Source organism: Nyctereutes procyonoides, unplaced genomic scaffold, assembly GCF_905146905.1.
Source record: "Nyctereutes procyonoides isolate TBG_1078 unplaced genomic scaffold, NYPRO_anot_genome, whole genome shotgun sequence".
NCBI lineage: Eukaryota > Metazoa > Chordata > Mammalia > Carnivora > Canidae > Nyctereutes > Nyctereutes procyonoides.
In genome coordinates this window covers 55,281,908-55,304,954 of record NW_026575133.1, presented here as the reverse complement: position 1 = coordinate 55,304,954, position 23,047 = coordinate 55,281,908, and the positions used below count along the sequence as shown (strand labels likewise).

Sequence of the window (23,047 nt, the reverse complement as noted above, 5' to 3'; positions counted from 1 at the left end):
CCTTTTGTGGTTAGTAGGTACTAAGTAAGTGTTAGAGATGGAGTAAGACCAAGTGGATGGGGACCCAAACTGCTGGATTTGAATCCTGGCTTTCCCGCATACTGGCTGTGTGACTTTGAGCAAGTTACCTAGCTGTGCCTGTTTACTCCTCTGTAAAAGAGAGCTAACAGTACCTATCTTCTCAGGCCATTGTGAAGATTAAATAAGCTAGCATGACTGAAGCAGTTAGAATAACGCCTGGCACATGCTAAGCATTTTATATATTAACTTTTTGGTTGTTGAATTCAGTTGAATTCAACCCAGACCTTGAAGATCATAGATTTTCAGCAGTGTTCTTTCCTAGGCTTCTTTGATTTTTGAAAACCCACAGAGAAACCTCACTTACCTAGAGGTCTCTCTTATCTCATTAACATAGATGGCACAAAGCCCACAGTCACAATTTTGAGATTTATGTATTGAGTTCACTCTGACTTTATGCATAATGCTAAGTTGAATGATTGTTTTTTTTTTTTTTTTTTTTTAAGTCTGCTCATATTATATTAGAAGTAGCCAGCAGAGAGATGAGATTGCTTTAGGAATAGTGACAGACGCAGGTAGTAAGGGATAACAGGATGTAGCCTGACATCAAGGACCAAGAAACTATGTTTCTGCAAGAATTCCATCAGTACCATACTCAGGTCAGTTACTACTATCTTTAGTCCTGGGTTCATCTCTCAGCTCTAGCTCTGTCACTTACTGGATTGAGGGGACCCTGCCCCGTTACTTAACCTTGCTAAGCTTCATTTCCTTCATTGCTAGAGTGAAGATAATATTATCCATGTTATATGGCTATTTACTTAGTGCCTGGCATACAGTGGGCACTTAAAAAGCAATAGCTGTTTTGTTTTATAATTACTCATTTTGATTTATTTAGTATAGGGTCAGTTTGTTTCTGTGTATTTTAGAAGATCCAGAAGGCATCACTATCACCATATGGCCTGGTGTAATGGTTGATATTCTTAGTAATGACATTGTGTTATCAAGGTGTTAAATTCAGAATCCTTTCTGCAGGTGGTCAGGGAATTGCACAGCATGAGATATGTCATTAAATTAGTGGAAAACTTAAATCACTTTTTTGCGGGGAGGGCGGTCAAAATGTGTTTATTTGAGAGATCCCCATTTTAAAACATACAAAAAAATTCAAAAACATCATGGAATAAGCTTAATTTATTTCAGGTTATTTAGGTGGGTAGAACATTTCATTCCCATACAGAAGTGCTTCTTTAATCCCATGTCTAGTTGGGACGAGTACTGAGGTGATTCCCACTTGCCCTGCCTTTGAAATATTTTTGTTCTTTTGGAATGGCTTTGCTTATTCAGCTTTGACTTTGTTACAGCATCTACACAGAAATTGAGTCAATATTATTTTTCCCTTAGGGTGGGTGGTTATATCTAACACACCAAGAGCTGGGCTCCTAATTAAGGCTGATCAATGACCTACCTCAAACGATGTTTGAGACCCAAGATAATAAGATATCTCTTTGAGAGGAAGGTCGTAGGGACCTCAGCAAAGAAGACTTGACTATTATCAAAAGTAGGCACTATTTTCCCACAAAGTTTCCAGAAGAGTGAAGAGAAGTAACAAGAAAGGGGGGTAAAGTTCCTGACACATAATTACAGTTAATATTTTGGTGGTTTCCCTTAATACCCTTTTCCCCACTTATTAAGAATTAGTATTTTCCATATTACTTGTACTGCTTTCTCTCAGACATTCCATAATAGACTTCATTTTTCAATGTCCTGAGATAGAGTGAAGAGCCTCTGCTTTTAATAAAATTGTGCCAAGGCACTAAAGCCTTCTAAATGCTCCAGTATTGATCAGTAACAAGGTGGTGGACCATCTTGTTTATTTTTATGTTTCAGGGGGAGAAGATAGAAGACATTCCAAAGGAAGTCCTGATGGACTGTGCCCATCTTGTGAAGGCGAATAGCATTCAAGGTCAGTTTTCCTAGAAGTGTTTTCAGAATTAACACCAAATTCTGTGTCAGAAATTGAATACGTTTTAGAGAACCTGTCAATGACTTTGGCTTGAGTCAGACAAATAATATGTAATATTCCTTTCCCCTGTTTTGTTCTTTAAGGTGGCAGTTCTGCTACCTATGAAAGAACTGAAAACTAATCTCTTTACCCCTCTAATGTTCATGGTCCTTTCTTAACTCTTTCTATCATGTTTCCTTACCTGGACTAGAAGCTTGTCTAGATCTGCCTACTTGATGTTATATGTTGAAAGACTTTTGGGGGCTCATGGGTGGCTCAGTCTGTTAAGCATCTGACTCTTGGTTTTAGCTCAGGTCTCATGCCTCATGAGATCAAGCCCCAAGTCAGGCTCCACACTCAGAGGGGAGTCTGCCTGAATATTCTCCCTGTCTGCTCTTCCCACACACATGCGCACGCACGCTATCTCTCTCTCTCTCTCTCTCTCTCTCTCTCTCTCTCTCTTTCTCTCTCTACCAAATAAATATGTCTTTAAAAAAAGACTTTTGGAAATAAGGGTAGGTTATTTTTAGTATTGTGTGATGTCTTTCTATCATTTATCCTTAAATTCTAGAACTCAGGTCTTTATATCCCTGTTTCCTACTTATTCTTTCTCCTTCTCTTTCATACTTTTCTCTCTCTGTGTATTGTGAAGGTAACAAATCTGTTGATCTTTTCATCTCCCAGAGAATCTCATTTAGTTGGTCTGGGGTGATCCATGAGTATCAGTATTTTTACAGCACTCTCTGGGAGATTGTAATGTACACAGACCGTTGAGAACAATTGGCCTGTTTTAGGTGAGGCCTATAATTCTGGGCTTGGCATTTGTTTAGTTCAGCTGTCAGTAGTAGATTCAATCTGTCATTAGTCGATATAGGTTAAGAAAGACAATTTGGGAGGAGGAAATAGGAGTTAAAAAAGGAGAGCCAGGAGATGGTGTTCTGCTAAGAATGGTTGAGCTAGTAGGTAGGATTTTGGGGTGTGTGACATAGAGCAGATAGAGTAAAGGTAAGTTTGGTTTGATGTGAGGTTGAGGGATGATCCAGACGGTTGGAAATAAATAATGGTTTGGAGAGAGGGCAGACACATAGCTGATAACAGGTACTAGGGCTGGTGAATACAGGATAAGAGCTGGCCAGTGTATCCCTACCTTATCACTTAGACTGTGTTTCCTAAATCTCAGTTGGGCAGCTTTCATTAAAGCTGGGTCAGATACTTAGCCAAAGAAAGTAGAAGTCTGGTCTTGCAGAGTCACTGATTTTCAACTCCTTAAATCATTAAATTGCACTTAGTTTTAAGACATTCCATTTTTATGAGCAGAACAGAGCTTTTAAGATTTCCAGTTAAGAGCTTCAGTTATTAAAGTAAAAATAATAAAATTAAAACAATCATTATCCTCTTGTGTGTTGCAACCTCTTTCACATGTTCTTGTCCCCTTTCCATGCCCCTGGGTAGCAGATGTGGCTTTATTAAAGGATCTTTGGACTCTATCCTCAATCCAGCCTCTTTTTTCTTAATCTCTTTATAGTTTACTAGTTCTAGAGAAAACAGAAAAGGCAGAAGAGTCATGCCACAGCCTTCCTCTGCTCTCCACTTCAGCCTTTCACAATGAGAGAGCTCTTTAGCAGAATAAGGAACTAAGCCCAGGAGCCTCACTCCTGAGTTGACAGCAGAGAATGCTGAGGATACTACATTTGTGTTGCTGTTAAAATATTTCCCCTCTTTTGACTCTCAGAACCATGGGAGTTAGTTTAAACTTGTTTGTCATCACAGAATCTGATCAATTAGTTTATTCATAGAATCTTGCCAGATTAAACTTTCTAAAACTTAGATACTTTCTATGGCACACCTCACCTTATCTGTGCAATTAAGTCCAGATTTCTTTTTTTTTTTTTTTTAATTTTTTTTTTTTTTTTATTTATGATAGTCACAGAGAGAGAGAGAGAGAGAGGGGCAGAGACACAGGCAGAGGTAGAAGCGGGCTCCATGCACCGGGGGCCCGATGTGGGATTCGATCCCGGGTCTCCAGGATCGCGCCCTGGGCCAAAGGCAGGCGCCAAACCACTGCGCCACCCAGGGATCCCAAGATTTCTTAAGCTGAAGTTAAGCATCTCTGCTTTGACTACAGGCATCTTTTCCCATCACATATTTCACACTCCAGCCAAAACCTATATTGACTGTTTTCCTACCTTATACTTCTGCTTATATTATCTCCTCTGCCCTCAGTTTGTCTGCTTCTCAAGTCGTCTTCTGTCTAGATGCAAGCTATGGTTCAAGGCCTACCCAGTAGTTGTAGTAATGGTAGTAATAGCTAACCTTGAACATTAATTATGTGCCTAGCACCGTGCTAAAAACTTTACAGATTATTTCATTTATCAACCCTACTGAGATGTGCATTACTACTTTCATTCTAGAGATGAGGGAGCTCAGCTTAAGGTAGTTAAGGAGCCTTCCCAAGGTCTCAGAGCTCTGAATTATGGCAGTGGGTGCATCTGAAGTCAGACAATCTGACATGAAAGTCTTCTATCTTTACCACTAAACTGTATTACCTCTCCAGTAGAGCCTTTCCCTTCTTACAGTATGGGTGATCACTGCCCTCTCTGAGCTACATTAGCACTTTACCTGTACCCTTCCAATATCATTTGACGAGTTCTGCATTTTTTTTAAGATTTTATTATTTGGGGATCCCTGGGTGGCGCAGCGGTTTGGCGCCTGCCTTTGGCCCAGGGCGCGATCCTGGAGACCCGGAATCGAATCCCACATCGGGCTCCCGGTGCATGGAGCCTGCTTCTCCCTCTGCCTGTGTCTCTGCCTCTCTCTCTCTCTGTGACTATCGTAAATAAATAAATAAAAAACCTTTAAAAAAAAAAAGATTTTATTATTTGGGAGAGAAAGAGAGTAAGCACGAGTGGGGAGCAGAGGCAGGGAGAGAGAAAAGCAGACTCCCCAATGAGCAGGGACCCAGATGCAGAGCTCAATCCCAGGTCCCTGAGAACATGACCTGAGCTGAAAGCAGACACTTAACTGACTGGGCTACCCAGGTGCCCGACGAGTTCTGCCTTTCATTGTAACTACTTATGTACTTATCTGCCTTCCTTTAGTCTGGGAAGGCAAGACCCATTGTCTAATCTATGTTTGGATCTCCCATAGCAGCATGCACATGGAGATTTTCTAAAATCTTAATTTTGAGTAAAACTTTAAAACCTACAGAAAAGTTGTAAGAAAAATATGACTCCTGTATTCAACAATTTTTCTTTTTTTTTTTTAAGATTTTTAAAAATTTATTTATTCATGAGAGACACAGAGAGAGAGAGAGAGAGAGAGAGGCAGAGACACAGGCAGAGGGAGAAGCAGGCTCCATGCAGGGAGCCCTTTTATCTAAAGACACTTTTTTGTCTTTCAAGACATTGACACTTTGAATGGAGACCAGTTGTAGAATACCCTGTGATTTGGGTTGGTCTGATGCTTCCATCTGAGAAAGGACCACATGCGTTTTCAGGCAGGAATACCGGATAAGGGAAATCTTGTGCATTACAGTCAGGAGGCATGTGGTGCCATTTCGCCCCGTTTTTGTTGACATTAATTTTGATCACTTGAGATGTTCACCAGATTTCTCCAGTGTATGTTGTGATTTAATAAACTGTGAAATATGTTGAAAAGGGCCTTGAAGAGTGTTGGACCAGTGATTAAACAGGGATTCTTAGAGCTATCTGAGCAGCAGTCTGGGGCAGAGGGAAAATGTGAGGTGGAGGTAGTAGGGAGGTAGGCGGAGGAATGAATGGAGTACCCAGTACCCCTTTCATCCAGAGCATCTCCACTTTTATGACTTTGATGTTTTCTTTGGTAAAAAGGTTCCATGTGAAAAAGAAACAGCAACAACAATTAAACTCTACTGAACTAGTCCAATTTCCTCATGTTTCAGCTGAGATTCTGGGAGCCATGGGGATTTTGCCTAAATGACACAGCTAGTTTGTGCTGGTGCCAGGGAAGAGTGTGGGACTTTTGAATCCTAGACCATGGCTTTTTACTTTATCTTGCTGTTTAGTCTTTCCTGGAGCAAGGACTCTTTTGGGAACTGAGGAAACTTTCTTGTTTGGTTCATTTCTCCTTTTAAAAAAGTACATATCATAAATTTTGCCTTCAATATTTGGGAGTCTCAGAAATCCCTGAAGCTTATCTAATCCACAGACTCCTGCTTTCCTTTGTAATACATTTGCTTGAATTGTGTTGGTCACCTTTACCATTTTCCTTCTGTGGGTGGGTTTTAAAAAAAGTATTTGGTGATTTGAATCATTGGATGGCTGTTTGTGCTAAGCCTCTCCCTTCATTGGCTTTTGGTAATTTGCCAGTGGGTGAGGGAGTGCATTACTCAGTATCCTCCTACCTGCATGTTGAAGACAGTCTCTCTTGGCAGGCTGCAAGATGAACAACGTTAATGTGGTATATACACCATGGGCTAACCTGAAGAAAACAGCTGACATGGATGTGGGACAGATAGGCTTTCACAGGCAGAAGGATGTAAGTGTTGTGTACCACCAGAGGAGGTGGAGTGGAGTCCTGGGCTTTTCTGTTTCCTGCCAGCATTGCTGAAGGCTCAGCATGATGCCTGCTTTCTAAATCCCTTTCAGCTGGGTTGCTCTTGCCCCTAGAAAGCATCTCCTCTGTTCTGGGGGCAAAACCTACAATAAAGATTCAATATTGTTCCCGGCCCCCTCAAAGGTGAAAATTGTGACTGTGGAGAAGAAAGTGAATGAGATCCTGAACCGGTTGGAAAAGACCAAAATGGAGCGGTTCCCTGACCTAGCAGCAGAGAAGGAATGCAGAGACCGGGAAGAGAGGAATGAGAAAAAAGCCCAAATTCAGGAGATGAAAAAGAGAGAAAAGGAAGAGATGAAGAAGAAGCGGGAAATGGACGAACTAAGGTATGTCGGAGCTGCAGTGTTGGTGTCAACCTTGGAGGCTCCTTGCTGCTGATTTTCATCAGGGACCAGCCCATAGAAGGATATACTGGTGGAGGGTGGGATGCAGGACACACTCAGCGCCTGAGCAGCCTCGGAGAATGTGGTTGTACTGATGAGTGTTGGTCAATTGACGCCCTTTGGTAGAGGCAGGGTATGAGTGTGTGTGCAATAAGAGCCCATTTTATTCTTAGATAAACCGTCAGAGGTTATCTTTAGCATTCAGTTTGTAAACCTCTTCAGGAAAAGAAAAAGCAGTATATTAACGGTTTAACATTGACTAGCTATGGTATTTGAATAAGGTTGTCTTAGGTCTGAAGGCCAATGCTAGTAATTCTTAAAATCTGTTTTTAAACCCCTCCCCCTTTTGGGACTCCTGGTGGCTCAGTGGTTGAGTGTCTGCTCTTGGCTCAGGTCGTGATCCCATGGTCCTGGTATTGAGTTCCCAATCAGGCTCCCCGTGGAAAGCCTGCTTCTCCCTCTGCCTATGTCTCTACCTTTTTCTCTGTGTCTCTCATGAATAAATAATTTTTTTTTAAATTTTTATTTATTTATTATAGTCACAGAGGGGGGGGGGGTGGGCAGAGACACAGGCAGAGGGAGAAGCAGGCTCCATGCACCGGGAGCCCAACATGGGACTCAGTCCCGGGTCTCCAGGATCACGCCCTAGGCCAAAGGCAGGCGCTAAACCACTGCACCACCCAGGGATCCCCAAATAAAATATTTTTTAAAATTAAAAAATAACTCCCCCTTTTTTTCAGTATTTTGAAAGTTAGAAATAATTAATGTAGTGTGGCCTACCCCAATGTAATATAAAGGCACTACATTTTAAAATGATAAATAGTAGGGGTTACCTGGCTGGCTCATTCTGAGTCTTGTTGATCTCAGGGTTGTGAGTTCAATCCTCACATTGGGTGTGGAGCCTGCTTAATAAAATAAAATAAAATCTTTGAAAAATAAATACAAATAAATAAGATAATAAATAGTAGTTAGTATACAATTTGGATCCTGAAATTCTAGGGTATGAGAATATTGACTCTGTTAGTTTTCTGTGGTTTTTATAACAAATGATCACAAATTTAGTGGCTTCAGACAACATAGATTTATTATCTTTTAGGTCCATCCATCCATATGTTAAAAGTTCAACATGATTCTCACTGGGCTAATATCAAGGTGTCAGCAGGGCTGTGTTCCTTTCTGGAGCTTTAGGGGAGAATCTTGACTTTTTCATCTCCTAGAGGCTACCCACATCCCTTCCTCCATCTTCAAAGTCAGCAACATGGCATCTCTGAGACCCTCCCTCCATAATTGCAGTCCCATCTCTGACCACAGCTTTCTCTACTGTGGAGGACCAGTGTGGTGACATTGGGCCCACCCAGACAATCCATAACCTCTCCATCTAAGATCCGCATTGCAAAGTCCCTTTTGCCAGATGAGTTAACATATTTGTGGGTTCTGGAGATGTAGACATCTCTGGGTTATTATTCTGCCCACCATAGTGAATCTGTAGTAGATGTGTTTAGTGTTATACCTAAAGGTACTCCTAGGTTTTCTTTGTCACAGAAGGAATTTAGTCCTGCAGTTTCTGCTCATTGAATTTCTAGATTTTCCCACAATTCTCCATAGATAGCCATTTGTGTTAAGTATACCAAAAAGAAAGAGGAGAAGAAAATATATTGTTGTGCCTTTGCGAATAGTATAGGAACAAAATGAGCTGTCTTGCCATGTTCTGACTCAGTTTTCTTGGAATACACTGGATTATTAGATTGTTGGGTCAGAACATAGGTATTATGATGAAGTACTGGTATTTCTCAGTTATCTGCATGCATATGATCCCTTTGGGGGTTCTGCGAAAACGGGATAAGTGGCTTCATTTAAAATATAGTATTCGAGGGGATCCCTGGGTGGCGCAGCGGTTTGGCACCTGCCTTTGGCCCAGGGCGCGATTCTGGAGACCCGGGATCGAATCCCACGTCGGGCTCCCGGTGCATGGAGCCTGCTTCTCCCTCTGCCTATGTCTCTGCCTCTCTCTCTCTGTCTCTCTCTCTGTGACTATCATAAAATAAATAAAAATTTAAAAAATAAATAAATAAATAAAATAAAATATAGTATTCGAATGGAGAACTCTGGAAATGTTATCCTGAGTTATCGGTCAACACAAGACAAACAAATTTACAGATTTGAGTTTGACCTAGATTGTGAGTCTGCTTTGTGTTGTGAGTGAAAGAAAAATTATCAACTCAGCGCAACAAGATGTGTGGAATTTTGAGCAATATGAGATTGAGAGTAGCATATCCATTTTTGTTTTTTGTGTGGTGTGGGAAAAAGATTGAAAACATACCTTCTTGTGCCCTTTACAAAGCTAACAGTTCTATTTAGAAACGTATGTTGGGAATATAATACCACCTAATTTACTTAAAAACTTAACAGGAAAGAACAGCTAGTATTTTGGACACTCGTCATCTGCCAAACACTGTACTGTGTTTAGCTGCATTATCTCATTTAATCCTAACAATAGTCTTATGAGACAAATATTGTTGTTATTTGTATTTTCCAGAAGAGGCAACAGCTTGACAAGCAGTTAAGTAGCTTGTGCAAAGTCACACATAGCTTAGTCTATGTGTGAGTCTTAAGGTCTCACACATGCTATTACCACTCTTCTACCTCTGCTCAGTCTATTCAGCGTTAAGTAAAATTTATTCCAGGGCACCTGGGTGGCTCAGTGGTTGAGCGTCTGCCTTTGGCTCAGGTGGTGGTCCTGGGGTCGAGCCCCTCATTGGGCTCCCCACATGGAGGCTATCTCTCTCTCTGCCTCTCTCTGTGTGTGTGTCTCATGAATAAATAAATAAAATCTTTTTTAAAATTAAGTAAAATTTATTCCATATGAATCAAGTAATTTATAGATACAGTAATCTTCTTAAAATGCATTTTTGTTTCAAATCAAGCTGCGTACTAGTAAAATTTGGGGATTTTTTATGTGTGATTCTCTTAATTTAAAATAAAACACAATGTTCATATATCCCAGATTTTCTTTTGTAGTATCAAGAACACATAAAATATTTAAATAAGCTGGGGGGGTGGGAATCTCATTGTTAATTGAATGAAATATTTGCCTCAAAAACAAATTTATCTAACCAGTCCTATTTTTTAAGCTGTCCCTAGTCCCTTGTAATTTTTCCATTTGTTTTCTCAGACACAAATTTATATCCTACATTGCTCTGTGCATATATATCAAAAGGAAAATGTAAATGGAATAAATGGAGAAATTACTTTTCTAGTCCCATGTTTTTCTACAGTTTTTTTGTCCCTGCTGCTTTCTTTTTAATAAATGATCATGGATCTCAAAAAACCAAAAACAACTGATGTGTTTATTTCTGTGAGACCTGTGCCTCAACAATGACTTGCTTTTCTAAGCTCCTGGAGCTAGAAGGATGAGGGCAGAGCTGCAGAGTGGGGAACCCATGCAGGGACAGACGAAGGACTTGCTTGTTTGCATGCTGTGTCCTGCAACTTCTGTGAAATTCCAGCTACCAGCGCTTGCTTCTGACCTGTCTTAGAATTTGTTTTGATATATTTCTGGTGCTTTATCTATCACCTTAGTTTCTATTCTTTGACTCTCCCACCCAAGAGATCAAATGCTGGGCCTACGGAATCTTCTCATTCTCAAGTCTTTCACTTGGCTTTCTGACAATGAAAATTTCATTAAATTTCACCAGCAGTCAGTTCTTTTATTTGGACCATCTGGTAGCATATATCCACTTCAGTTGATGCGATTGCTTAAGAAACGACCTTTGAATCTGCAGGGGATTCTGTAGAGAAGCCAAGAAGATATTCTCATCCCAGAAGTTATCCGCAATGCTTGCAGATGATTTCAGCAAAGAAATATTCAACAGCTTCATATCCGGGGATATCCAACTTCCCTCCAATTCTAAAACCATTATTTGCACTCTAGTCTCCTTTCTCTTCTCAAGTTTTTGAGCAAGAATGGCAATAAGCTTCTCATTTCTAATGTCTACTGTGAGGAAAAAATGGATGGAATTACCATTGTAAAATCTCAAGTTCTTTGAGCTCTAGTTTGGACCCTATCTTGTCAGCCCTCAGCTCAACAAGGAACAAAGCCAAGCCCACCCCTTAGAAGACACAACTTCTACTCAGAGGCAAAGAGCGGGAGACCTGGAGACAGAACTCCATCTTGTTCTTGCCGATTATTTACTCCTTGTTCTCAGCATGCAGGAACCATAACGATCTGTTTGACAATGTAAATAGGTCTCCGTAAAGATCATCCTTTTCGATAGGTTTTAGAAATATTTGGGTTGTTGGAAGGATGATATATGAACACCCTCCATTCACCATTTATTTTCTTCATTTAACCATTGTGAAAATTTCCCCTTCCTTAGACTTCGCATATTAATTCTCACTTGCCCATCTTACTCATTAGCTCCTTAACACATGCCCTGTGAGCCCAGGAACTCATGGGGTTTTGGTTTGGAGAGTCTTTGTGTAGGGTTCAGGTGTAGGGAAGAAATCTCACACATTCCTTCCTTTCCATAACCACTGCACTGTAAGGCATGCATTAAGTAAGACAAGATAACCAGAGACCCAACACAGGTTTTCAGAGTAGTCTTTTGTCTTAGGTGTGACCTTTCCTGCAGAACAAGAGAAGCAGAAGGGCTTTTGCTGGGTCTACATTTGGTTTGAGAGAGCAGGCATTTGGAGAAATCTTTTAGACAGGTTACCCACGAGTCTCCCAACAGACACCATTTATTGGCAGGTGCTAGGGAAAAGCATCCCTGACTCCCTTCGGTGTGTTCTAACCCTGTTGTTTCATCTCAGTGGAATGCATGGGGTTGGATCCAAATGAAAGCTCACCTGCTATAGGTCAATCTTGTATTTATTTATTTGGGCTTTGTGGTATCGTGTAATAAGCACCAACATCAAAATCAAGCTCTTCCAATATGTGGGTATTTAAACCAGAAGAAATAATAGAGAAAGGCAGTTAATAGAGGATAAGTAAATAACAGATCAGAAAAGAAAAAGGTGGGGACTGTGGCTACCTGAGATAGAGATATTTAAAAATTGGGAGTCTGAGAGGTCAGAATTTGAACCCAAGACTCAGGTGATGGAAGTCAAGACAAGGACAAGACCCAGGTAAAATGGCAAGTCACAACTGAATGTATCATCAGTTTGAACAGTAACGTGAGCTTGATTTGGGGGCAAAGATTACTTTAGCAAGATTGTTAATGTGTGAATAGTTAGAAGATTTGAAGCTAGGTTGGGTTGGGGCCATGGGCAGGGGAAAAGAGTGACTCCTGGGTTTCTGGTGTGTGAGCAGGAATGGATGGTGGCACCATTCTTTGAGTTGAGGGAATACTGGGAAAGAACCAAACTGCTTTTGGACCATGAGTTGTGAGGGGGTATATGAATCTGAAAATATCTTGAGGTATCCAAAAAACATCAGATAGGCAGTTGGATGTATGAGACAGGTCACTCAGAGGAAAAGTGTGACCTAACAAAGGCTAAATCTAAATCTGTATGTTGCTTTCATTGAAGTGAGCACTCAGACCTAGTGGTTCTTGAACATGGCTTGTGGATGCCTATCTTCACTAGGCAGTTTTAAAATGCAGCCAGGATTGAGGTTCCCTGCTCTATCCACTTTGTGCTCAGTATGCCTCTTTTCTTTCTGCTCATGCAGCTTGTCGATCTTACCTGTGTATTTCTTATAGATACCACCTCCTCTGACAAGCATCACCTAATCTCTCCCAGATGGTTGTCTCTAAATGGGACAGTTCTCCTTCCCTCTCTTCAGTTTTCCGTTTCGTATTCTCTACTTGGTAAAATAGCAGTTCATATTCTCTACTTGGATGTCTTGCCATTACTTCATATGCGACATGCCCCAACCCAAGCGTACCTGCTTTACAACACCTTCCCATTTCTCTCAACTGTAGCATTACTTCCTTCAAACCACCCAAGCTAGAAACCTTGATATCCTCGTCGATTCCTCTCAGATTTATCCCTTCTTACCAGGACAGCTGTTAACAGCACGGATTCCTGCCCTCCGCTGGGGACATTGCGGAGGACTGAGGCATGTTGGCAGGAGTGTGAGCTGCTCAAGAGTCCGATGGTGGGTTCAGACGCTAGCTTCTCCCCCTAGTTAGCTGGGAGACCTTGGACAACTTCCCTAACTTCCCTGACTGCCTCCTGTGTCTTCAGTAGGCCTGATACTGTCCCTCACCTTATAAGGCAGTTGCCTGATTAGCAGTAATTTATGAAGTATATAGAACAGGTCCTAGCAAATAAAGGATACTTGTTAAATGGTAGGTATTATTATTATTAACTTCTCTCCTTGCCTTAATTTCCTTTCTCTCTCCCTTCTATCTGATACAGATTATTCTTTTTTATTTTTTTATTATTATTTATTTATTTGATAGCACAAGTAGGTAGAGTGGCAGGCAGAGGGAAAGGGAGAAGAAGCAGGCTCTCCACTGAGCAGAGAGCTTAACATGGGGCTCAATCCCAGGACCCCAGGATCATGACCTAAGCCAAAGGCAGATGCTTAACCAACTGAGCCACCCAGGCGCCCCAAGATTATTCTTTTTAAAACACTGGTGTTATGGGATCACTTTCCTGTGTCTCTGTGTTTTGTTTTGTTTTGTTTTTTAAGGTTTTATTTATTTATTTATGAGAGACACAGAGAAAGAGGTAAAGACACAGGCAGAGGGAGAAACAAGCTCCCCGCAGGGAGCCCAATGTGGAACTTGATCCCAGAATTCCAGGATCACACCCTGAGCCAAAGGCAGTCTCTCAACCACTGACCCACCCAGGTGTCCCTCTGTGTGTTTTTAGTTGAATTTTTTGCATGGTTATGGCTGAATAGATCCTATCTCCCCTTCTGGTTAGGCTCTTTGAGGCTGTGCTCTGTCTTATTCATCATTTTCTGTTTTCTTCCCATCTTTCCTTCACCCAGGCTTAGCATGGGGCTTTACACATCACAGATATTCAGTAAATACTTATTAAATCTCACGTGTCTCTCCTCTACTCCCATCTTATGTTGTGACTTCTTGCCAATTGTCTTAGCTCACACATAGGACAGCATAATTGGGCCCCACATATCCAGACAAATTTCTCAGTACTTTGCCTTCAGATTCTTGAATTGATTTGAGACATCATTACAAATACTGTCTCTTTGTCTTCACTCCTACCATTCTCTGGATCTGTCTCTGCCATCATTCAATCATCCTCCACACTGGTTAGGCTCCCTTTGGGTGCTGACTCATCTCCTCATGAGTTCCTGTAGCCTCTACATTCTGGGCAGTCTGCCCCGGCTAGGGATCCTCTCTGCTATTGACCATAGATGGGTTGCCTCATCTAAATAATGTCACCTACCTCACGGTACTGTGGAAGTGACATGAAATGAGTATGAGCAAGCACTTTGTAGACTATCACATGTAGCGCACATCTTATTTACTGTTCGTAGATATCTACCCTTTTTTTGTTGCAATATTCTTGAGGGCGGGGATCGTATTTTCCTCCAAAAGACCCTCAACAGTGCTGGATTCATGGCACATGTTCACGAAATACTTCTGGCTGGACAGCCTTATTTTATTAATTTAGTTATTTTTAGAGAGGGGGTGGAAGGGCAGAGGGATTTGGGGAGATAATCTTTTTTTTGGGGGGGGGGATCTTAAGCAGGCTCCATGCCTAGCACAGAGCCCAACGCAGGGCTCAATCTCATGACCCTGAGATCATGATCTGAGCCAAAATCAAGAGTCAGACACTTAACCGACTGAGCCACCCAGGCACCTCTGGATAAACAATGTAAATGTTTTTTTCTTCTAGGAGCTATTCATCATTGATGAAAGTTGAGAACATGTCTTCAAATCAGGTATGTTCACGTTATTTGCTTCAGTGTTGTGCTGTGAAATAATTAAGAGTTTTTAATAATTGGGTGACTAGTCAATATTGATTCACATGTTGCTGATGGCTTGGCGTGATTTGGCAACCATCAAACATTCAAGTGGATTCTATTAGGCACCATCCCTCCTTCCCTGCAGACTTCTCACGTGTTTTTAAGTAGGTCATCTCATGGAAAAAGACTGTTGAAATTTGTTGTGGAGTGCAGGTCTGTTCCAGCACTTTCCTGAACCTTATTTCCCTTTTTCTAGTTGCTACATGCAGAAGTGCCCTTATTAATATTCTATATTAATGTGACTGTAAATTCTGTATTATAACAACCGAAAACAAAATTGTCACCTTCAATTAAAAGATAAAATCAAAATATTAACCCCAAGATCTTACCTGCAGCCTAAGTGACAGCATTGATTTCATGCTCTTCGGGACCTCAAATAAGGAGACATGGAACTCCATATTAGAGTACTGAAAGAATTTTCTTAGCATCAGCATCTAATAATTTTATTGGAACTATGTCAGGGACTTACTGTCCCAGAGTACTATCTTCTGAAAATCTATTTTGAAGTGGATGGCGCACAATTTAGCTATTACTTAACAAGCTGCAGAAAATTGAAACTGGGTGGATATGTTTGCTGTTACTTTGCATGTAGCATAGTTTATAAATACAGTTGACCCTTGAACAACACAGGGGTTTGGGCATCAACCCCCTCTACACAGTTGAAAATCTGCATATAACTTTTGACTTCCCCAGAACTTTAACTACTATTGATCAGAAGCCTTACCTGTAACGTAAACAGTCAGTTGACACATATTTTGTATGTTATGTGTACTATGTACCATATTCACGCAATCTGGTCAGCTTAGAGAAAAGACCATAAAATCATAGGGAAGAGAAAATACATTTAGAGCCCCAAATCGTATTTATTGAAAAAGCTGTGTGAGTAGTAGACCCATGTGGTTTAAACACATGTTGTTCAGGAGTCAACTCTCTATACACTTCAGATCTGTGTTGTTCAGGATACTCGCCTCTAATTACATGTGGTCATTTAAATGTAATTAAAATTTGATTTCCTTTAAAAACTCAGTTTCTCAGTCATACTAGCCACTTGTGGTCCAGTGGTTGCCATATTGGACAGTGCAGAAATTGAACATTTCCACCATCACAGAAAATAGCATTAAACACTACTGCCTTAGATGCTTAGAAATAATTAACAGAATTTAAGATCTCTTAAAGGTCATCTAGTCAAACCCCATAGGGTAATTCATCACTTGGGGTTTTTAGTAGGATTTTACCTTGTTCATAAGAACAATATTCTTATTCCTATCTCTGAATTTATGAGGCTCCTTTGTCAGAGTCAGAGATGTAGCTTTGTAATTTATTCCTGAAAAATTCAGGAATAGCATTATATAATTAAATACAGCCTTGAATTTGAAGGGTAGAGTCCTAAGCTGTCGTTTATTAAGTAGATAAGCCTGAGAAAGTTCTTTAACCTCTCTGAGGGATTATTCATCAGCAGTGGAAGGGGGACCTGTTACTTCCTGGGTCTGTGCTAAAATGTAAACAAAGGTGTATATGTGAAAGTTATCTCTGAACAGAAACGGTCATTGTTATTTCTTATCACTATAGTCTTTAGTTGCTGTTTGTGGGACAGAGTTTCAGGATTAATGATGATATGTATTTAATCCCTTCTGAAAACTACTCTTAGATTTCTTGGAACTCTTAAAACAGCTTCACAGTGAAGCAGAATTCTTTAACATACCCTCAGTCTAATGTCTTTGTTGTGGGTTATTGTTGCTTATCAGAATTTTCTTTTATTTAGAGGCTATTTTCCAGCAGAAATCTGACACCTGTATTATGTTAATCTGAGGCATATTCATTTCCATCATTGTGGATTTTAAAAATATGGACATTCTGGAATTAATACAGATGCACATATATATATACACACACACACATGTTCTGTATACACATTAATACATGATCTCATTAGCGACAGATGTTAAAAGCTCTAGGGGTTAGCAAGTCAGTTTTGTAGACCAAAGGACTACTAACTCTTACCTTTCCCTCTCCTGAGCTCCAGGTTTCAATCAGATTTACATTTCCAAGAAAGTCTTCCACTGGGTGTTTTTACTCTTTCTCGCAATGGAAGGACTCTTAACAGCTTTCCCCCATACTTCAAAAGGATAGGTCTATAGGTCTTTTTTTTTTTTTAAGATTTTATTTATTAAAAAAAAGATTTTATTTATTCATGAGAGACACACAGAGAGGGGGCGGGGGCAGAGACACAGGCAGAGGGAGAAGCAGGCTCTATGCAGGGAACCCGATATAGGACTCAATCCTGGGACTCTAGTATCACGCCCTGGGCCAAAGACAGGCACCAAACCACTGAGCCACCCAGGCATCCCCAAAAGGATAGGTCTTAATTCTCCTTGTAACCATCTTCTGTTTAGGGGATACAGACCTTATTCAGTTTGCCTCCATGATCACTTGATCTTCAGATGCAGCTTTGTGTTTATGTAAATAAGGTAGGACTTGAGTTTTAATTTGACTTATATAAAATCATCAGGAAAAATGTTAATCTTCCACTCTGAAATTGATTTTATTTTTATTTTATTTTATTTTTTAAAGATTTATTTATTTATTCATTCAGAGAGAGCGAGAGAGAGGCAGAGACACAGGCAGAGGGAGAAGCAGGCTCCATGCAGGAAGCCCGATGTTGAACTCGATCCGTGTCTCCAGGATCACACCCCGGGCTGCAGGCGGCGCTAAACCGCTGCACCACCAGGGCTACCCTGAAGTTGATTTTAATTTTGAGCTTTTGTTCTCCTATTTAGAATAATCCGCTTCAGTCGGTAACTTCTTCCTAATCTTTCTAAATTTAGTATTAGTAAATAGTTCCTTTCAATTCAGTTTTATTTACTAATCACTTTATAGGTGGATGACAGGAAGCTTGTCTTGCTATATTGAAAAACACATTGATTCTTAAAGTAAAGGGGACCTAAATGTAAAAATTGTCCAAATAGAGGCACCTGGGTGGCTCAGTTGGTTAAACTTGGGATTTCAGCTCAGGTCGTGATCTCAGTGTCATGGAATCAAGCCCCATGTCCATGCTGGAGCCTACTTGGGATTCTCTCTCTCCCTCTGCCCTTCCCTACTCCCTGTTCTCACACATGCTCTCTCTTTCTTAACAACAACAAAAAAAGGAGTTCACATTAAGTCTTGAATCTCAGATGTATATTTAAAAGATACCATAATCCCCAACTACCAGCAGACACGTGGGACAGACACTCTGCAAATCTGACTCACAGCCTAGGGAGTGACACACTTTCATTGTCACCAACCCAAATTATCTTAAGAGTGTTTTTCCCAGTGTTTGGGATCTAATACTTACCTTCCATGCTAGATGGTGACTCTTTGAACATCTTTAATGCTAGGATTTCTGCTTAGGACTGACTCTAAGACAGTCACAGTTCCGGTTCTTGTATAGAACACCAACATTAGTTCGCTCTTCATACAACTATCAAAAGCATTTTTACTGTGGCCTCAGTTCGTTGTGCTCATTGAAGGGAACTGGAGATCACACCAGACTTCAGAAACCATCGTTTCCTGCCTATATTTCTGTCTTTACTAAGAGCTATTAAGAAGGATCAGAGTGTATACATCTGGAACCCTGAGCCCTCTCTCCCCTTCTCTAACAGCTCAGGTATCAGGCCATGGATAAGAGAAGCTGCAGCAAGGGATAAGTTCAGGTGGAGGGAGACATTTGCAAGCAAATGTCCCAGACTTAGACACTTAGTGAATGTTGGCATCCAGAGCAGTTTTTTCAGGGTGTGCAGTAGCTCAGAAGGAGTCTGGGGCTCTACTCTGTACTCTTGTCCTTGGTCTTTAGGACTTGTCTCTAAGCCACACAGTAAAATCAGTGCCTTTATACTGATTATATATATCAGTGTGTGTGTGTGTGTGTGTGTGTGTGTAATGTGTATATATATCAGTATATATATATATGATATGTATATATACATATATATATACATATCATAACAAGATATTTTTTTTCATATAAGATTTTTTAATTAAACTTGTCAGGCCACCTAACTTGGTAGTAGCCTATGGCTTCCTAATCACTTTTTCTATTAAAAAAAAAGAAGAAGAAGAAAAGAAAAGAAATATCCATCTTGTGACAACCTTGAGGCTCAAAATAATGGAATTCAGGTAAAAAATGCGTTAGCCTATTGGCAGCATTGGTGGCATAAGGATGTGAGGCAGGATCTGTTTGGATTCATATTTTGGTATGTTTGTTGAAGGAGCAATCCGTTTTCTTTGTGTCGCACTTATTACGTCCTATTCTAGGCCAGGTGAACCTTTACTTCATAATTTGGAAACCGTTGGGCACTTGTTGCTATATGTAATTCAGGCCATGTTAGGACACCGTAGAAATTCAACTCCTACTTTAAGATAGAGAAGTGGTGAGTGCATGTAATGATTTTACTTTCTGAACTCTGCAGTTACGCATAAGGAAGCTTGTTACTTAATAATTGTGTACATTTTAAAAATGGAGTTATTCATTTTGAAAGCTTCTACAATTTCACCTTTTTGTTTTCTACAGGACGGCAATGACTCTGATGAATTCATGTGAATGGAGGAAAGGACCTTTGAAAGATGTGAATTGCAGGACAGTTTCAGATGGTCTGATTTCACCTGTATTCAGAGATACAAAAAAACAACTAAAATTCTACCTTCATTCTGCACAAATACTACCAACGTTGGAGTTAAAAAAAAAAAAAAAGTGTTCCCTTTTTTGCTGACAGAAAAGGATCAGATATTTATAATATATTTGGACTTGAAAACAGCATATAACTTTAGGAAAGTGAAAATATTTTTGCTGAAACATGTCTTGGTACCTCATGAAAGTTGGCTGCCCCTGTTCCTGGGATAGACTTTAGAACAAACCAGCTCTGCAAAGTATTTGTTCCTGTGATCTGTCCCTGAAAACAGATGTCTTGAAAAACTTTTCATATTTCTTAAAATAGCTTCACTTCTGTTAAGAAGAATGTATCAGTGAGCAATATATGCGAACGTTGCCCTCAACCCTCATTTCCTGACTACAACAAAAATGCTTATGGGTTTTGATGGTGATAGTGATATTTTCAGAAGATTGCTGGCTTCAGCATTCTCGTCCCATTGTGCCGTGTGAGTCTCTTTGCAGAGTTGTCCGCAGCTCTCATTTTGTCCTGGCTTCTGTCTTGCACATCCGTTCTCTGAGCGAGGGCCTCCCCCTAGGTCCCATCATGCTTAGAGAAGTAGTCCACATTAATCAAAGTTGAGCATGTGGCAGTGTTTACCCGAGCACCTAGTAACCCAAGCCACATACGTACTTCAGGCTCCAGAGCCATGTCTCAGCACCAAAGGAAGATATGGGGAAGCATGATCTGAATCATTTTCAGAATGTGTAAGTTACCTGATTTTTGCCTTGGGATGCAGCAGAAAGCAAAAGTCCCACATTGGGGTTATACTTTTAGAAAGAGTGAGGCATTTTACGAGCCAACAAATTAACTTGTTTATTTACTTTGAAATAATATTTACTTTGAGTTGTATCTCCAGAGTTCAGATTTCTCAGTTGTAGGTCCAGTAATGTAATAGGTAACAGGACTCCTCATCTGAACCACCTACTCTCCAGGGGGATTCTGAATAGAAGGTGTATTTTTATTGCAATCCCTGTAGGAAGAGATAAAACAAAACATGAAAGGGGAAGAAGAAAAGCCTGCAGGTCAGGAGGCATACAAATTCATATTTTAACCACACCCAGAACTCTACACAACCTTTTTATTCTTAACTGTATTCTAGCCCAGCAAAAGTTATCCTTCTCCAACAAATACTCTACCTGTAAGAGCACTTTGGAACTGTGGGTAAAACTAAAGACTTCAGTGTTTCTATTTATCCCAAGTTGGTGTGTGAGGTTGAACTGGAAAATTGCCCTGAGGCATACCTCAGCCAGATTTTGAGAAGGAGGGTATGGGAGATGACTCCAGAAATTAGTGATTGTGTGTATGTGTGTGTGTGTGTGTGTGTGTGTGTCTAATAACATTCAGCCTGGAGTTCCGTGATTTTAGAAATGTAAAAATAAAGAATCATTTTCTATTTGGAAGGACATTAATATATGAACTCTTAGAATTTGCTATTTATCCCCATCCCCACACTGGTTCTGGGGTGATCTGGCTGTAAAAAATCCTCATCCATCTTAAGCTCAGCATGGCAGCTTCTAGAGGCTATCCTCTATCTCCCTCACTGCCACGTGTGTCTCTCCCTCAGATGCCCACGGGGTCCAAGTGGATGACCTTTCCCAAATCCTCTCTGGATTGAGTGGAAATGCACACGGCCCCTGCCCGCCACCAGAGGCACATCTTTCACACTGTGGCAAACATCTAGAACAGGGGGATCTTGGCTCTGGCATCACCTGTGTCCCCTCAGCCTGCCACTACTGCTGAAGGGCTCCCCTGTACCATGCCCCCCCCCCACCTGCCATGACAGCAGATATGGTTAGAGCTTTTGAAATAGATGACTGTTTTCAGTGTAGTGTGAGAGATCCTGGGGTCCAAATGTTAAACATATCCTAATTATCACCTCACACTGGTTTAAAATGTCAGAGCCTCTCCTCAGCATTCTCTTAGTTGAATTCCTAGCTCTCAAGCTTCCTGAGTGACTCTGTGTATTGGGCAGTCTTTTCCCCAGGACCCATGTTCCCAAAAAAAAAGAAAAGCAAGGACCTGTGGGTGTTGGTTCCGTACAGGGCGTTACAGGTCACACTGTTGGCCCTAAAGCCATCTTTCTTCCTAGTGGCCTGTTAACTATACTTCCTATAGGAAAATTCCTAATCATTATTTTGATGAGCTGTGCCCTTGATCAGATCCATGAGTCCTGAGGGTGTCTCTTTTTAACTGTATCTCATTTCCCCACTCAGATCTGCAGGCTGTGGGTGAGGTTCACATTATCATTTAATTTGTTAAACAAAGTCGACTCTGTTTTTTTACTCTTTACAGCTGTAGAATCCATTTCTTATCAGCCTTTGTTGATCTGGGGTCAAGATCTTGGGCCGAAGGAGATCAGACACTGCTGGTGCTGAAACGCATATGGGGAAGCTTACTTACCAAAGTATGGAAGGTTTTGTTTGACATTAGCAGAATAGGCAACAAACTTTAGCTGAAGGCAGTAGCTCTTGTTTATTTTTGTTGTTTTATATTTAACTCTTTCTCCTAGCACAGCTTTTGCTGAGCCTTTTAACTGTTCAGAGCCAGAGGTTGCCCCACTCAGAAAGGAAGGTGTCAGGTGTACACAGGGCAGGAGTAGGAAGACATCAGCTCTAGCCTCCAGCTCTGGACCAGAGCTCTCCCCTGGACCCCCCACCTTCGCCTCTGAGAGGCAAAGCCCTTGGTCTCTGGGCTAGAATAGGTTCTAGGGGAGACTGCACAGGACAGGGAAATAGAACACCCTTCTAGTGATACTGAAGCCTGCCTTTTCTCTGTTTGATTTCAAATACGGCATTGTGAATGACAAATCCCATGCTCAGAATGATCATGGTCAAGTGAGTGGGCAACCTTTGATTTTAAAGAAGCCTATAAACAAACTATAATATAATCGGAAGTGTAAAATTAGAAACTGAAATTCCAAGCTACATTTCCTCTCAACCCCTCTAACTGCAATAAGTATGGCAGCTCAGAAATGAGGACACCACTGCCAGCGCCCAAGCGGGCTCCCATTCCAGTTTCACTTAGACCTCTGCTCGGCACCCGTGGGCCCAGCACGGGGCAGGAGGCTTTATGTGCACTCTTGTCATTTCACGAACGAGAAGATGCCAACTACATATCCATCACATCTGGGATGAGCAATATGTAAAATACAATAAAAGCTTTTAGTTTGAGTAGAACCAAGTGTGTGTGTGTGATTTTACTTTTCACTTTGCTTCCCCAAGCCTCTGCCTCACTGATGGGATGTGCATACTTCTTTTAGATGAGTAGGAAGAAGGAGGTTGGTGACTGCCTGAAATGACGCCCTCTAAATGGTCAGGTTTGCTTCTTAGCAGGAGGAAAGGAATACACCAGGGTGAAAGGAAGATTGCCCAAGAGTTCCAGGAAGAGAAGCAAAGAGCCTGGAGCTCAAGGGCCAGGATTG

At 40.9% G+C, this 23,047-nt stretch overlaps 1 protein-coding gene across 2 annotated transcripts in view; it reads left to right on the top strand.

The window, feature by feature from the left end:
- The window catches only part of CCDC25 (coiled-coil domain containing 25), a 40,876-nt gene extending 18,074 nt beyond the window's left edge, over positions 1 to 22,802 (top strand). Inside the window, exons 5-10 of one of the 2 annotated variants that reach the window (XM_055299863.1) lie at positions 1,903 to 1,978; positions 6,429 to 6,532; positions 6,734 to 6,936; positions 12,997 to 13,093; positions 14,809 to 14,854; positions 19,488 to 22,802. In XM_055299863.1, the coding sequence (XP_055155838.1) occupies positions 1,903 to 1,978; positions 6,429 to 6,532; positions 6,734 to 6,936; positions 12,997 to 13,093; positions 14,809 to 14,835 (507 nt within the window). In that variant the 3' untranslated portion in view covers positions 14,836 to 14,854; positions 19,488 to 22,802. The remainder of the gene's footprint in view (positions 1 to 1,902; positions 1,979 to 6,428; positions 6,533 to 6,733; positions 6,937 to 12,996; positions 13,094 to 14,808; positions 14,855 to 19,487) is intronic. The other variant, XM_055299864.1, reaches the window with a different exon arrangement.
- The last annotated feature ends 245 nt before the right edge of the window (positions 22,803 to 23,047 follow it).